We start from the raw sequence: 17,736 nt of genomic DNA on the forward strand, positions 1-17,736 counted from the left end.
TGCTGGGAAACATTTTCTCAGAGCTCAGGGGGAAAAAAGGCTCTTTCCATGACAGCTAACACGCTTGAGGTTTAAAAATGTATGAAAGAATTTATTTTTAATCCATTTCAGCGATTGAGTCTGCTGGGAACATTTTCTTAGAGCTCAGGGAAAAAAAAGGCTCTTTCCATGACAGCTAACACTCTTGAGCTTTAAAAATGTATGAAAGAATTTATTTTTAATCCATTTCAGCGATTGAGTCTGCTGGGAAACATTTTCTTAGAGCTCAGGGGAAAAAAAGGCTCTTTCCATGACAGCTAACACTCTTGAGCTTTAAAAATGTATGAAAGAATTTATTTTTAATCCATTTCAGCGATTGAGTCTGCTGGGAAACATTTTCTTAGAGCTCAAGGAATGTGTCTCCAGGTTGAATGCACAGCACACACGGATGGGAAGTCGAAACTCGAGTGGTTTAAAAAATAAATATACGAAAGCTGGGTTATCGAGCTGACTAGGAAAAATTCTCAGAGTTCTGGAAATAATTCTGAGTTCAAGCATGGGACATGAGAACCGAAATGTATTACAATCATCATGTCATCATTGTTTTCGAAAGCCAAAAGAACATCTCATGAAAGAACATCTTTTTTTCCTGGTTGTGGGATGGAGTAGAGTTGCTGCGTCTTGAACAACCCACACTGATCTGAACAGAAACATGAAATTTTCTTATAGATATAAGAAATGAATTGAAAGTGAAAGTAAAAATGAAATTGTATTGGCTGGAAATATTTCTTGGCTGTTGAATTGGAAAAATATTTCCAGAGCTATTAAAAAAAAAAAAAAAAACTCTTCCTTTTTTTTCTATTAATTTGATGTCTTCACTTTGTTTACTTTGGAATGGAGAAACCCAAAGACTTTTTAAAACATATCCTTTTTAAAAACTTATCTTATCTTATAAACTTTAAACTCATCCTTTTTAAAACATATAATTCCTAGAATGAGTGATGGTCTATTTTTAGAAACAGTGAGACAATATTCCCACACAAAAGGGGGGTAGGGTTAATTTTTATCATGTCTAGAAGACATGATAAAAATTAACAAAAAGTTTTTTTTTTTTTTTCTTTACATATCAGATTTTTTTTTCTCAGCTCTGAAAATTTTTTCCCAGTCGGCAACCAATTGAAAAATTTCCAATCGGCTTTTACTTTCACTTTCAACTCTTTTCTATAAAAGCATTCCACGTTTTCTGTTCAGAACCGTGCGGGCTCTCCATGGTGCAACATGCTTTTTCTCTCTCTACCTCATCTGCAGCTAGGGTGCTTTTCCTTCTTCAAGAAGTGGAATTCTTTGGGAATACTTTACAATTTCACGAGCTAGCTGTTTCTTATATTTCGAGGAGATTTCAATGGAATTGTTTATAGATGTCACCTATTGCAGATGGGGAAAAAGTCTATACTGGATCGCTGGAGACATCTCATCCAGATAGGTCACGTTATATTTTTTTCCCACACCTAAACAAACTGGACATGAGCCATCCTTTGTTTTCTCATTCAACAAAGATAGACACTGCAGACCGTTTTGGGTTTTCACTCTTCGCGAACCGAGACGAGCCGCAGCGACACTTTGCGTTTTCTATGAGCGCAATAATGGATTACGTGAGCAGCCATTTTGTTTCCCATCTCACCGAGATAGGTCATGTTGTATTTTGTTTCATGCACCTAGCCAATTTTGGACATGAGCCATCCTTTTGTTTTTTTTTCTATCGAACCAAGATGGACTTTGGAGACAATTTTGTTTCTCAACGGAAAAGTAAATTTTCTGAATGGGTACCGGTGTTCGAATACTTTTGTGACCGACTGTACTGATGATGCTGCAGCATTAACAGGTAATTATAAAGGATTAGGAGAGCAAATAATAAACATTACTCCCCATATAATATTCATCGACTGTACGACACATAGACAAGCTCTTGTTGCAAAAGACATTGATGAAGAATTGCAGAAGATATTCCAGGGTTATTACTGCGATTAATTACATTAAAAGGGAAAATCCTACACAGTTGTCTCTTTTTAATACTATGTAATAAGTTCTGTGTATGAGACATTATTACCAGAAGTCAGATGGCTTCCACACAAAAAAAATACTGCGACATATTTTCGATTTGAGAAATACAGTTTACATATTTTTGGAAGAAAAGAAACATAAATCAGTAAGTTCATTCATTAATAATGATTGGTTAAAAAACTCAGTTACATATTAGATATTTTCTAAAAACCTAAATATTTTAATACTGAGCACCAGTATTGAAGCTTTTAAAACTAAGTTAATAATTTTTCAAGGACAACTGAACAAAAAAAATATGTTTTTCAGAATTTACTAAAAAAATAATATAGATTTCTTGTTTAAAATAACATATAATAAAATTGACAGAAAACTTTTGGAAAAATTTCCAAATAAGGAATTAGGTTCGATCCGTGACACATTTTCCTTGGGTATTTTCTATTCCAATGTATCTCTGAATGAAAAAGAACAATTAATTGATATTTTAAGTGACAGAATACTGTGTGTTCAAGTTAAGTCTCTAACTTGCAAAAAATTTTAGTTATCTATTGCAAACGAATATGCTGATTTAAAAGGAATGAAAGTAAATTATTACTTTTCTTACATAAAATTGTATTGTAAATCTTTAGCTTATACTTAAAAGCTTCCAAAATGCTTATGTTACATTTCTCTATTATATAAGAATTAAAAGTGGATTTCTCACTGAAATAGAAATAGTTTTGTTATTGAATTTTTTTATATGAATATTTTTTCTCTGAGCCATTTAGTTGCATCTACTACAAACTAAAGATTAAAGAACTGTTTTTGAAACATTTTGAATTCGTTGTCATATTGATCTACGAAGAACTAGATTAACGTGTTCTTATTACATTAATGACAAATATAGTTTTTAAACAAACAAGAAAGCTTTTGACAGGGTATGGCATAGAGGCCTCATTTACAAACTAATCACTCTCAATTTTCTAGATAATTTTATTCGCTTAATAGCCTCTTTTCTTAGCAACAGAACATTCAGAATCAAAATCGGTACTTCTTACTCTACCACCAGAGTAATCAATGCTGGTGGCCCACAGGGGTCGGCACTTTCGCCGTACCTTTTTAATATTTATACACAAGACATCCCTAAAGACCCTTCTGTTCATCTTGCACTCTTTGCCGATGACACCGCCATACTCACTAAAGCCTGCACAGTTATCGCCGTAAGAAATCAACTCCAAAGCTATCTCATAAAACTGGAAAAATGGCTTACCCTTTGGAGGATTAAAATTAACACTCATAAAACTAAGGCAATAATTTTCCGCAAAGGAAACATGAAATACTATCCTCCACCCCCTGAAATATTTGACGAAGAAATAGACTGGATTAATGAAACCAAATACCTTGGAGTCACCCTTGACCAAAAACTTACCTTCAGAACCCATTTCCGGTTCGTAGTACAAAAATTTAAAATCACCACAGCTACTATGCGACCTCTTCTTGGTAGAAAAAGCAACTTATCTACTACAAACAAATTAATTCTATATCGCTCCATATTGCGCCCAGCTCTTCTTTATGCAGCACTGATCTGGGGACATGCAGCTAAAACCAATATTAAACAATTACAAATTAAAAAATCTATAAAATAAATTTCTACGAGAAATTATCAATGCTCCTTGGTATATTGCCAACATCTGTATTCACAGAGACCTTCGAATCGAACTTATTCAAGAGTATATTAAACGATTAGCGGTCAACTTCTTTTATTCAGTACAAACCCACAATAATAGCCTTATTAGCACTCTCAGACACTCCCCGCGTCGCAGAGAAAAACATCGTTACCCATGTCACATCCTTCCCACATAAGAATCACAACCTTAATTGACTCATTCACACTAAACTGACTCTGCGGTTTTACCACCCGCGGCTACATCTTATAACGACACTGAACTTGACTCCCCCCTTTTTTCGCACCCCCCGCTAGTGCGGACCTCACTCGCTTTCATCCGCCTCCCACTCTCCTTTCACCCTTCTCTTTCTCCCCCCACCCGATCTTTATCAGAAGTCGAGTAAAAAGATGTTTCTACATCTTGACACTCGAGAATAAAATACGATCTGTGTGTGTTAAACAAACAAAACATTTTCAGCCGAGATAATTATTTGTTAAATATGAATGCTTTTTTCAAAGCGGAACTAAATAATAAATGATAAAAAGAAAATTCAGTTAGAACATTCACATCTTTAAGAAAGTAATTTGCTTTGATTTAATCCTTATAATACAATATATTTTGCAATGATAAGGCAAAATCCAATGTGAAAGGTTATGTGAAGGTTGCGACAGTAATTACAGCATTCAGCATTTCGTATAATGTAACCAGATAATAATATTAAATAAATTTTTGTAAGTGAAGTTTCCTTATTACAGAAACAGTCAAATTACGCAATTACATAAACGTATGGACTTTCAGACTACATACTTAATACTGTTTACAAGTGCAAGCAAAGTTCTGTTTATGTTACTTCTCGTCCTTCAGAGCAAGCTCAAGAATTACTATCCAGGCGAAACTAGTCGATTTTTCGATGACGTCGAAAATTCGAAAAGTGGGGTAGGGTTTGAAAATACGCTCCCGTGTGCTGTCTAGTGGAAAGATTTCCCACTGGACTTCTGACATCGATCTTGGCCAGTGTCTAGACTAGCAACCCCTAAGCTTAATTTTTCGACTTGGAGGCAAAAAGACTCAGCAGTTTCAAAGCAAGACATCTGTCTGCTACTGAGTCTATCTGTCTGTCCATTCTGAAGATTAGTTTCCAATTTTTGGCAGTATCACGATTCTAAAGTTTCTCTAGTTTCTATGATTGAATCATGGCTAGACGGTTAGAAAATGCGTACAGGTAACACATTTTTTCTGTTTACACTTAGTTTCTTGTATTTTTAGTTAATATGTGGACTTCCTGCTACCTGTTATTAAGCATTGTTATTGAGCACTGTTTTTTTTTTATTTGAAACTATTTAATGAATTCAACTTTTCATGCATAGCTACAGCCTAATGTTGAACTTGGACATTAGAATCTTCTAGTAGAGGCTTGCAGAAATCATAGGCATGTATCGATACTATAAAAACTGAAAATATGCAGAAATTGAATATTAATGCTTGTTTCGCGACATTATTATATTCACCTGCTGAGAATGTTGGGAGGATATTTTTTAATTTTTAAAATATAGTACTTTCATGTCTCTCGTCGAGGTTAAAGCTTTTATGAATTTACTGGAAGTGTATTTCTTTTGTTTATATATAATTTATTTCAGTTTTTTTAAGGGCTCTTGAGTACATACCCTTAACATTCCTCTATACGGATTGTTCGCGTACGTACAGCGTTTATAACGTATTGATGTTTTGGCATGTTATATGAACTGTTGCTTTAAGGATAAAATTAGTTTTAGGATGCTGTATTGTTGGTTAAGTTATTGCTATTTTATGGATATTTTATTATTGCTTTTTTGTCTTAAAAGTGAGGAGGCTTTTTTAAAAAATTCTTCGAATTGAATTTGTGTCTGAATAAAACTTAAAGCTGTAATGTGAATTTTCAATTTGTTTCTTAATCCGAAGAAATTGGTTTAAAAGCAAAAATTGCAATATCTGTGTCTGCATACTTTTCTTCGTCATATATTTCTCAGTAGCAATGAATCATTATTTGGTGAATTGTGAGATTATATTAAAGGGTGGGATAAGTGCTGATTTCTTGCAAAAATTTTGAGGTAGCGTTGTGTAAACATATAAATACACAGCAGTACTTCACACAGTCTGACTGTGATCTGTGTGGTTTAAAAATTTCAAGACTAAATTTTGAGCAAAGTAAAAATAAATTCTAAAGAATAGTACATCAAATAATTTTTTAATACATTAATGATAAGTTTTTTTCATTTCGTACAGCTGCCCATTTTCGCGTGATGTTAAGTTTTGATATATGACGCATTAATAAATGCTTATTAACGTAGATGAAAAATGGAAGATAACTTGGACTAGGCTGTGTTAAAGTACCTGGATAAGAATCATGGCTGAAAACCGTAAAATAATTATTGGAATTACTGAAATCTTGTCGTAACATCATGTGGAGTTGAGGCTAATCTTTGGAATATGGTAACAGGATGTTTTTTTAAGTGAAAATAGGTCGACGTGTAAATGGATGATACCGTGTATGTGCAAGTCTTAAAAACGCGGCAAGCAGTGGGCGATTCTGCACTTTCTCCCAATTTCGCACGTAATATTTGTCATGATTAAGCACTTTTGTTCCATAAAAGTTCTAGCATAAATGTAATTTAGCTAGCAAATTGGGCTAATCTTTAGAATATGGTAACAGGTAGTTTGGCGACATTTTGGTAAGGCAATAAAGGTTACTAGCTAGGACTTTAGCAATAATCTGAGAAGTACACAGTTCAAATCACAGATTATTTTGTCTCGGAGAAATGAGAGATCACGAGACATGTAATGTGACATTTTCTGGAAAATTCCGATTGTGATTTTAGCTAATAAGCACTTAGAAACAATTTCGCTGCTAAAGTGCAGAATATCCCACTTATTTGTTTGGCGCTTTTTACAAGAGTAAGAAGAATTGGATTTTTGTCAATTTTCTTTGACTTTTTAAGTGAAAATAGGTCGATGTGTACATAGATAAAGTCGAGTGTGCGCAATGCCATTTTTGTGCAATTCTGGGATGTTTTTTTAAGCGAAAATAGGTCGACGTGTACATAGATACCGTGTATGTGGAATTTTTAAAAACGCAGCAAGCAGTTTGCGATTCTGCACTTTTTCTCAATTTCGCACCTAATCTTCATCATGGTTAAGCATTTTTGTTCCATAAAAGTTCTAGTATAAGCGTAATTCGGCTATCAGATTGTTGGAAAAAATGTTGAGTTAAAAAAAAAAAAAAATGCCTTTACTTCGTGAAAACAAAATGGCGTCCAAAACAAAACTAGCAGGTTGCTGTAGCAGGGTTGGTCGCCAAATTTTCACCAAAAAATCGCCAAGTTACCATAATGTAAAGATTCACCGCAAATTGTTGGAAAAAAAAAATGTTGAGTTAAAAAAAAAAAAAAAAAGGCCTTTACTTCGTGAAAACAAAATGGCGTCCAAAAACAACTAGCAGGTTGCTGTAGCAGGGTTGGTCGCAAAAAATCGCCAAGTTACCATAATCCAGAGATTAATCGGAGTTGATACCATTTAACATAACCTTGCAGTTCACCACATGATAAACTGTGGAATTAATTCTAATGTGAAATGTATGAAGAGGAAAAGTCATAGAAGAAAAATATACCGACATAAGTATTGTAGTTTTTATAGAATAAAAAGTAAATTGTTAAAAGAATATGTTTTTAAAAATTTCTAATAAAAGCATTTGAATTTATTGTGATTTTATTGAAACAGAGAAAACAATGTGGTAAAAATATATTGGTACTACAGTCAAAAGTCGTTAATTCGGACACCCATAATCCGGACCTCAAAGCTAAAAACTTTCTGCGCATGCGCCGCGTGGACACATGCACATAGGCGTTTACGCATGCGCGCAAGACCTTTTACCACTGCGCATATGCGTGTGCGCGTTTTATGTATAACGGACGGTATAATCTAAAATTATCTAATTATCTATTTCAGTTAATGTTGATGATTGCGTTGTTCCTTAATCTTCAAATTGGATCTGGCTTATTATTTTTTGCAGACTGTAAGAGCAATTTTATAAAAGTAAACTTGAACTTTCGATTATGTCAAACAGAATTTCCGATTCTGGAGCTCCCAAAGGATCGTACAAAATGAAAGTATGTTTCGATGTCCATCAAACAAAAAGTGAAATTGCTGCAAAAAATGGATAAAGACATGAAGAATGTGACAGAGAGGTTAGTGAAAACGAAAAAATTTCGATTGACAAGTTAGTTGGTATTCTCGACACAACAATTAACTGGACTTGAACAGCGGAACTTTGTAACTGAACAAGAAATTGTGTCTGTTTATAGAATTAAAGAGAAAGTATTATCACATAAAAAGAAGCAACTTAAAACAACTTACATTGAAAGAAATGTTTAATAAAGTAAACAAATAAATATTAAGCTTTTTTTATAAATTTTGATACCCTTTAGATTATAATTGTTCTTTATTTCATAAATTAAGGTTTCATATTTTTAATTTTAGAATTTCTGCATGCCATCTTACGAGATTTAAACTGATGATCTATAATCCGAAAAAATCGATAATCCGGAATCGCCGAAGTCCCGACGAGTCCGGATTAACGACTTTTGACTGTATTCTGTTTTGAGGACCATAAGAAAATGCAGCGAAAATGTATGGGCAAAAGCGCCAAATCTAGCGTATGCGCTGATTTCAGATTGCGTAAGTTTATATAGTTCTATATTTCCTAAGACGTTATTGAAATACTAGTTTCATTTTTAAATCCTTTTTTGATTTTAAATCATTTTTTAATATCCTATGGATTTAACAATTTGGAAATTGCCAATGACGAAAAGTCGGGAATAGAATTTTGGGTAAAGTGCAGAATCATCCACTGCTTGACGTGTTTTTAAGAATTGCACATACTCCGTATCCATGTGTACATCAACCTATTTTCACTTAAAAAAAATCCCAGAATTTCACAAAAATGGCACTGCGCACACCTTTGGCTTTATCTATGTACACATCGACCTATTTTCACTTAAAAAGTAAAAGATAATTGACAAAAATGCAATTGTTTTTACCCTTGTAAAAAGCGAAAACAAATGCGTGGGTGATTCTGCACTTTACCGAGAATTCTTTCAAAGAAAAGGCATCATTCATTATAGAAAATTACGTTTGAACATCCAACGGATGAAATTATGCTTTAGCGATAACTCGGTAGCGAAATAACGATGCAGGCATCCATTCAGTTATGTTTAGTAATTTTTACATAAATTATAATAATGATCTGAAATAGTTATTTACTCGTATGCTTCCATTCAGTCATATTTAGCCTTTTTTATATAAATTATAATAATAAAAAAGTATTATATGAAATTAACCTTTCATCTAAATTAAAACATCAATCGGTTGATCTTTGGATTATGGTAACTTGGCGATTTTTTGGCGACCAACTCTGCTACAGCAACCCTCTATTTTTTTTTCGCCGCCATTTTGTCTTCACGAAGTAAAGACATGTTTCTTTTCTTTTTATTTACTCAACGCTTTTTCCAACAATCTACTAGCCGAATTACACTTATGCTAGAAATTTTATCTAACAAAACTGCTTAATCATGACAAATATTCAATGCAAAATTGGGAAAAAGTGCACAATAGCAAACTCCTTGCGCGTTTTTCAGAATAACACATACACATAAACCATGTACACGTCGACTTATTTTTACTTAAAAAAACATCCCAGAATTGCACAAAAATGGCATTGCGCACACTCTTCACTATATCCATGTACACTGCTTTTTTCTCATAAATTAGAAAAATTTCACGAAAATACATGACAATTTTCTGAATCTTTAAACCCAGTAAAAAGAACATATATGAAATTACCTGATCGCGAAAAAGTATATACCTTTTCCAAATATGAACATTTCCACGTATAAAATAAATAAAATATCCAAAAACTTTTACCTCTAAATTATCTATTATATTATAAACGTCACCAACGAATTCATACCTCAAACATTACAAATACTTAGTATCAAATATTTAAATTATTTCCATGCATGTTTACCTCAACTTAAATGTATACCAAATTCCTACAAACGTAAAATTCACAAAATAACTATCATTTAATTAAAATATCACTAAACCATGTACATGTCGACTTATTTTTACTTAGAAAAACATCCCAGAATTGCACAAAAATGGCATTGCGCACACTCTTCACTATATCCATGTACACTGCTTTTTTCTCATAAATTAGAAAAATTTCACGAAGATGCATGACAATTTTCTGAAGCTTTAAACCCGCTAAAAAGAACATATATGAAATTACCTGATCGCAAAAAAGTATATACCTTTTCCAAATATGAACATATCCACATATAAAATAAATAAAATATTCAACAACTTTTACCTCTACATTATCTATTATATTACAAACGTCACCAACTAATTCATACCGCAAACATTACAAATGGTTACAAATACTTAGTGTGAAATATTTAAATTATTTCCATGCACGTTTACTTCCACTCTAACGTATACCAAATTCTACAAACGTATAAGCACATACATTAATTTAATAAAAATTAGATAACAATCCTAATTACTTTAAACTAAATCATTGCTAATAACAATTTTCCAATAATACCAAATTACTTTATTTACTCCTTACATTCAGAGCAATGCATAAAAATAATATCCTCAAATAATTAAAAATACTAACTTACCTAATCTTCTTCAGAATCTTGCTTACATGGTGGATACACTTTTATTATTGATTCAGTAAAATTATTGAACGATTTTTTCTGCGAATTTTTCCTCCACACTTCCTCCGCTAAATAAAAAGCAAAATTCTCTTTATCACAATGCCTCGGAATGGCGCTTTTTATAGCACTCCACGTGTCCTCTATTGTATTGGTATATGCACCTGTTTCCGGATCTTTAAAATAATATTAGGCAGCGCCATACAATCCAAAAATTATTCAACACTACTTCACACAACACACAATGAAGCTTAATACAAAATAATATACTGCCACAGATATTTTTCCAAATTCCCCCCTTTTCCGATTAAAGAACTGTAATTCGTCCATTAATATCACATGACATATCTCATGATCTCTCATTTCCCTCACACAAAATAATACGTAATCGGAACCGAGTACTGCTCGCATTATTACCAAAGTCCTAGGTTGTAACCTTTATCGCCTCCAAAATGTCGCCAAACTACCAGTTACCATATTCCAAAGATCAGCCCATCAATCTTTTAGATAGTTATTTACTATTATACTTCCTCTCTTGCGTTAGGGTTGCCGCAATTATTTTTGGCAGCACTGGCATCAACAATATTTTGGTGATTTTTTACGGTCCTTAAAACCGAATAGTACCAATATATTTTAGGGTACCCCTTGGTGATTTTTGGCAGTACATGGATACCGAGTTTGTGCAATTCTTTGATTTGTTATTTTGACTTGCGATTTTCGGCTGAAAAATCGCTGCTATACGAACCCAAAATAACAAGAAAGAATTGCACAAACTCTCTATCCATGTACACATCGACCTATTTTCACTTTAAAAAAACATCCCAGAACTGCACAAAAATGGCATTGCACACTCTCTTGACTTTATCCATATATGCATAGACCTATTTTCACTTGAAAAAAATTAGAGAATTTCACAAACTAGGCTTTGCGCACTCCCTTGACTTTGTCCATGTACACATCGAACTATATTCACTTAAAAGTCAAAGGAGCAGCCAACAAAAAAATATGTAATCTGAATAAACTACATTTTAAATCAAACAATGAAATAACATAAAAAAGGAAATTCATCTTAGCACTATATGAAAAAAATATCCACTTACCTTATTTACGAATTTAGACATCTTCAGTTAAACACAATTCCTTAACAGCATCCAAACACTTCCTAAAATTATCTGAACTAGAATCTGTATACTGGTGTATCCACATAAATTCACAAAAATAAGAGTAAAACATATCCTCCGTTCGAAAATATCCGATGTTCGACCATACGCGTTTCCTTCCTCCGAACAGAACACTTAATAATGGCTACTAAGTAAAACTTCATTTACACACCAGTCAATTAATGCTTTTTTCCCTTTCGTTACAAATCCTACAGAAACTTCAAATTATTCTTACCACAATCAGCCAATTTACCATGTAAACCACATGATAACAACAACATACTAATCCATCACACACAAGCCCTTACCCAAAATCTGACACACACTTTCCAAATTTTTCCCATGATTCAAATTATGTCATAATAGGGTTTCCATAGCATTCAACTACTCAAGTTGTCATAAATGAAACAACAATTTCGCGATAATACAAGGGGTACCCTAAAGTCAACTCTAACCAACAATTTTTGTAAGAAATTCTATATTTAGTTCCAAATTAGTAGTTAGCTAACTAATTTTTATGTATTTAGTTCCATCATTAGTCCATTGGTTAGAGTAGATTGAAGGGTGTGTCTTGTATTATTGCGAAGTTGTTTCGTTTATCGCCAAGTCGTTGCTTCATTTATCGCCAGGTTGTTGTTTTATTTATGGTGACCTGAGTAGTTGAATATTATGGAAACCCTACTATGATGTAATCGGTTGCGTGGTTGTGGTAAATTTTGAATGACGGGAAGGATTTGTAAGAGCTTGTGGTGTGTGTTGGTTAGGCAATACATTGTTTGCTTTGTGGTTTAGATAGTAAAATGGCTGAACGTGGTAAGATTAATTTTTAGTTTCTGTATGATTTGGAACAAAAGGGGGAAAAAAGCATTAATTGGCTGGGGTGTAAATGAAGATTTACTTAGTAACCATTATAAGTGTCCTGTTAGAGGAAGGAAATGCGTAGGTTTGAAGATCATAGGATACCAGTACTACGGAGCATATTTTTTACTCTCATTTTTGTGAATTTATATGGCGATGCTGATGTACGGATTCTAGTTCAGATAATTTTAGGAAGTTTTTTTTGGATGCTGTTAAGGAATTCTATGTGTCACAGATTGAAGACGTAGAAATTCCGCCTCTACCCTTATATGCGCCCTAATATCGGCAAATGTGGCAATGTGTGTTCGGCGCTGGTTTTGGGCGAATGAGAGGTGTGGTGGCTAGATTTCAGTCGCGTATTTTTGACTGTGTGCAAACTAAATTTAGTATGAAAAGGTACGATATTGGAGTTCTTAACGAGTCTTTTGTTCATGGGTGTGTTTATGCAGATCGTAGAGTATTTTTTGAATTTCTGTGGGAGTCGGGACTTTTAAAACCGAGTATGGCGTGTCCAAAATGCGGAGCTGATATGAGAACTCGGACGAAGAATGGTGTTTCTGATAGACTTGTGAGTTTCCAGTAAAATTGTTGCTAGTAAAGTATGTGAGTGTCAGCAGAGTTTAAGATTTGGATCTTGGTTTTTGTGTAGTAAGTTAACTTTAGAGGAAGTTCTTATCGTTACTTTCGAAATTTTGAATTGTAGGAAGACGTGATATAGCAAAATTGTTTCACTTTGGTTCACAGACGTTTTGTGACTCGCGAAATTTTATTAACGAATGTATGTTGGACTTTGTATGCTCTGTGTCTGAAAAGATAGGGGGGGAGATAAAGTGGTGGAAGTTGGTGAATGGAAGTTCGGCAAAAGGAAATATCATCGTGGCCATCCTGTTGAGGGGCAGTGGGTATTTGGAGGTGTGGAAAGAGGGTCTGGGAGATTGTTTTTAGTGGCTGTGCGTGGTAGAAGTAAGGAAACACTGATGCAGTGAATTAAAGAGTGGATTGAGCCTGGTACAACTATTTTTTTTGGATGGGTGGAGATCTCGCGACGATTTAGGAAAAGAAGGTTTTGAACATTTATTTGTGAACCATAGTATAAATTTTGTGGATAGCGAGTCTGGCTGTCGTATAAATACCATAGAGAGTGCGTGGCGTCATGTTAAAGCTACGTTGCCTAGTTATAATTGGAAATGCGATTTTTCAGTTTTCTTTGGCTGTCTGTATGTTTTTTCATTACTGTTATGAAACTGGAGAAGATCCTTTTAACAAATTTGTAGAAATTATAAGAACTGTTGAATGGGAGAAATTAAAAATTTCTATGTAGTGTATTGAAGAAAGTGTTTGTGTTTTCTGTTTTGGTGATGTTTGAAAATTGATATTTCTGCTGTCAAAAAAAGCTTTCATTATGGTAAGTGCATTTTATTGTTTTTATTTTGTAGAATGTTATTTTCATTGTTTTTCAGTATGAATTTTTGTTGTTATTGTAGCTTTTTGAATTGTTTGTAATTTAGTTTAGTTTATTCGGTTGATTTGTGTGCAATGCCTAGATTGTGCAATTCGTAGCTGTTTTTTTAAGTTTAAATAGACATGTACACAGAATATCTGTGTACATGATATTCTGTGAAAGTTATTGTTATGTTAATTTATTAAAGCAAGGTGTGCATAGTTCGTAGATTCGCTGCCAAGATTGTGCAATTCGTAGATGTTTTTTGATTCGTAGATGATGATGACATGTTTGATGTTCTCTTTGAAGCACAACCATCTTACGTGCATTCTTTTTTATTAAGAGCTCGCTCTTTCATTGAAGAGCATTTCATGTCTGATGTGTCCACCCAAGCAGTAGAGCATTTTAAAATTCTGCTAAGGGAGTATGTACAAGTCAATATTCTTGATGTTTTCTATTGTCATGACAAGAGAAACATAATTAGATCATATACAAACACCCTCTTCTTGAGCACAGATATGAAAATATAGCTGCCATGAAAACAGCAGACCAGAATGTATATGATGAATCGAAAGCAACTAGTCATGTTGATACAATATTTATAATAGGTGACTGTGTGGAGGGCAGACACTTGCACTATGCATGCTCAGTCTTGATGTCTGAACCAACTGTTCTGTATTATGCACTTTTATTGATTTCAAAGCTGTGCCAAAGAAAGTTCATAATTTGCACAGACTAGTATAATGCATTGAAAGATATGCAAGGAAACCTTTTTCAACTCTTGCAAGCTTCCAAAGGTAAACGTAAACTTACAGCTGCATGGATATCAAATTCTGTACTGCTGGGTTTCTGGTTGTCTTGTATGAAAAGAAATGAGCTTGCAGAAAAAAAAGTCCTAAATAAATGACAGCTAGTGTGGGATTTTAAGGTCAGTAACACGCTTAAAAATGTAAAACCTGTAGTAAAATATTGAGAATCAATTACAAACCAAAGGTAAGAAGTAATTTCAACCCAGGTCTTCATATTGGTCACTTTCGAGTTACACCCAGTTATATTTTGAAGACTGAGAGTGAACCTGTTCATACTGTGGTAGTGTTCTGACTGTGCTTCATTTTTTTTTTTTTTTTTTTAATTTAATGTCTGTATTTTAACATACTTTGAGTGAAGCATTTTAATAATGCTGACTAGCCTCTTGACCGTGTGATTGGGAAAGAGGCCAATGTTGATTTATTTCAGTACCTGAAGGAGGGTGGTTTTTATTTAATTTTGTTTTGATGTTCTATCTTTGTATTTTTGTGATATATATTTTAATGTATTTGTACATTTTATTTATATTATATTTTTGTGTATTATATATAATACTATAATTTATGATGTATGTTTTTACACCTGCTTCACACCTGTTATCATTTTCTAAATCATAAGTAACTTCATCTCAACATTCGTTATTTTATTGCTTCTTTTGATTTTATAAATCTGCTATATTTTAAAATTTGTGATTGTATGTAATTCTTGTGTGGATTTAATTGTGATTGTGTGTAAACATGTGTCTGGCGTATATAATCTGTTCAGGTTATGTGCCATAAAATCCACTGCCACCACCACTAACATTCTTTTTGGATAAATTGTCTAAAATTGATTTGGTTAGCATTTCCAGATTGCTGTGTCCTAAAATTCAATCACGAAAATGCAACCATAAATTAGTGTCATCCATTGTAGTTGAAATTTGTAGTCAATTTATAGAAAGTTTTGTTTTAGCTAAACTCTGTTAAAAAATCTTTGGTTAGAGTAGACTGAAGGGATACCCTTGTATTATTGCAAAGTTGTTTCATTTATCAAATATAAGTACGAAATAAACGAATATAAGTACATCCCATATATTGTAACAAACAATAGTTTCACTCTCAGCTTTGTTGAAAGACCATTGAGAAAATCAGTAGACAAATTTCTGCAGTTATACTGAAAAAGTGATGTTGTTGCTGACATAAAAACTGAATGGAAGTATAGTCGTTATAACATCCCTTTACTATGCCATTACTTAATGTATCAGTTCAGTTTTCAAGAGATTTGAATAAGAAATTGTTAAAAATGGACAAATTGGTCTCCATTGCAGCAGGTACATTGAATGCGTATACCATCTGCGATGGAAGACACGAATGTGGAAACTGAGTATATCAGTTTGACATCCTGAATAATATCAAAAGGAGTTGCTAGAAATATAATAGATTCACTGTCTACTAATACAACAAAAAAAAAAAAAAAAAAAAAAAAAAAAGCACATCTTTGGTAAAATACTGTTTGGAGTATCCAAACTTAATTACTAAATGGGATGAAGGTAAAATCATCAATAAATCCTGTCACAAAGCAGCTTTAAAATTGAGGAGTGTTAGAAGTTGCTGAAAAGCCATGCAGTAGAGTTGCTTTCAGTCTGCCATTTATTTGAAAATTGATCCTTAAATTTCAGCAACCGTACATTCAGCAACCCAGCAGAAAACAGCCGTTCATTCCTATTTTAGCTGATGAAGAAGACAGCTATCTCTGGAAGCTCCAAATTCACTTACATTTAAATGTAAAATTTTTAGCATGTCAAGCTAGAGTATTTTATTTAGTTTTATTTCCATTTTAACCACATGTGCTTTTTTATTTTTCTACATGTAGCTTTTCAGCATGTAAAATATGTAAGTTTTGTTCTCTTCCTTGGTTTTTTTCAAGTTTTATATTAACCTTCCAGAATGTCTGAATGTCATTTCTATTCCTCCTTTCTACCCTTCCCCACATCTTGGAATGTGCCAACAGGAAGTCATTTGACCTTTTTTTTTTTTTACTGGGCATTTGTGCTATGTAGCAGCTTTCTCGTAAAAGTTACGACATGCAAGTGTTCGTGGGTGAAAATTCGGAAAATGCTCTTTTTTTTCTTCAAATATTTTGTAATTGTGTGTTATTAATTGTCGTATATTATTTTAATTAGAATACATTTGGCTCTGTAAATTTTATATCAGTGCGAATGCTCATGTAAAATTGCCAAGCGCGCGTGCTGGAAGGTTAATCTTGGTGGTTCAGTAATATGTGTATATGAAGTTCTTGTTTACGTGACGTACAAGCACAGTTCTGTTTCTCTAAATCCTTTGACTGCATTCCTTCCTGTGACCAAGAAATCCTAGTATCCATAGCCCAAATTCAGCATTCTTTTTGACTAGTATATTTATTTTTGAAGACTGAAGGGTTATAGCGATATTTATTAGGTTAATTATTTAAAGAACTAAAAATATGCTATGTGATGTTTCATCGTTTTATTTGCAATGGCAAAGCTTGAAAAGGCTTTATGCCAGTGGAAAGGAATGTTCTCATGAAGGACTTCCTAAAAGAAACTTTTCATTTTGATAAATCAGTATTCAGCCATTTGAAGCTAGTTATGTGATTTAATGTTTTTTTAGTTGTATAATTTTGTATATTTCTTCATGAATGCTATTCTAATCTGTTTTTATAAATGAATTTTTAGAGTATTTTGGGTTTTTTCACATGCATCAATAATTTTATTACTCTTACTTTTCTGTTAATGGGTGACAGTTGTCAAATAATAAATGCCAAATGCGATACCTGCTTACATTGTGTGCCAAGGCTGTGCCAAATTTGTGCAATTCTGCAAAGTTTTTCTGAGTTAAAAAGCATTGGAGAATTGTATAAATTTGGCATTGTGCACATTTAAACATTATATGAATTAAATAATGTGATGCATTATTTTATTACAAATTTAATTTTTTCTGAAGCTTTATGTATCGGTAAGGTTGTCACTATCTAATTAAATTTCTTATGAGTGTTTATGATTGGTGCTAAATGGC

General features: G+C 33.2%; 1 protein-coding gene across 1 annotated transcript in view; it reads left to right on the forward strand.

Moving 5' to 3' along the window:
• The first annotated feature begins 4,755 nt into the window (after nucleotides 1–4,755).
• LOC118186144 (eukaryotic translation initiation factor 4H-like) overlaps nucleotides 4,756–17,736 on the forward strand; it is a 68,737-nt gene continuing 55,756 nt past the window's right edge. Inside the window, exon 1 of the mRNA XM_035356186.2 lies at nucleotides 4,756–4,905. Coding sequence (XP_035212077.1) covers nucleotides 4,877–4,905 — 29 coding nt within the window. The 5' untranslated portion in view covers nucleotides 4,756–4,876. The remainder of the gene's footprint in view (nucleotides 4,906–17,736) is intronic.

The sequence above is a fragment of the Stegodyphus dumicola genome, chromosome X2, assembly GCF_044657685.1.
Source record: "Stegodyphus dumicola isolate Sdum_Otavi_A_Nest chromosome X2, ASM4465768v1".
Classification (NCBI taxonomy): Eukaryota; Metazoa; Arthropoda; class Arachnida; order Araneae; family Eresidae; genus Stegodyphus; species Stegodyphus dumicola.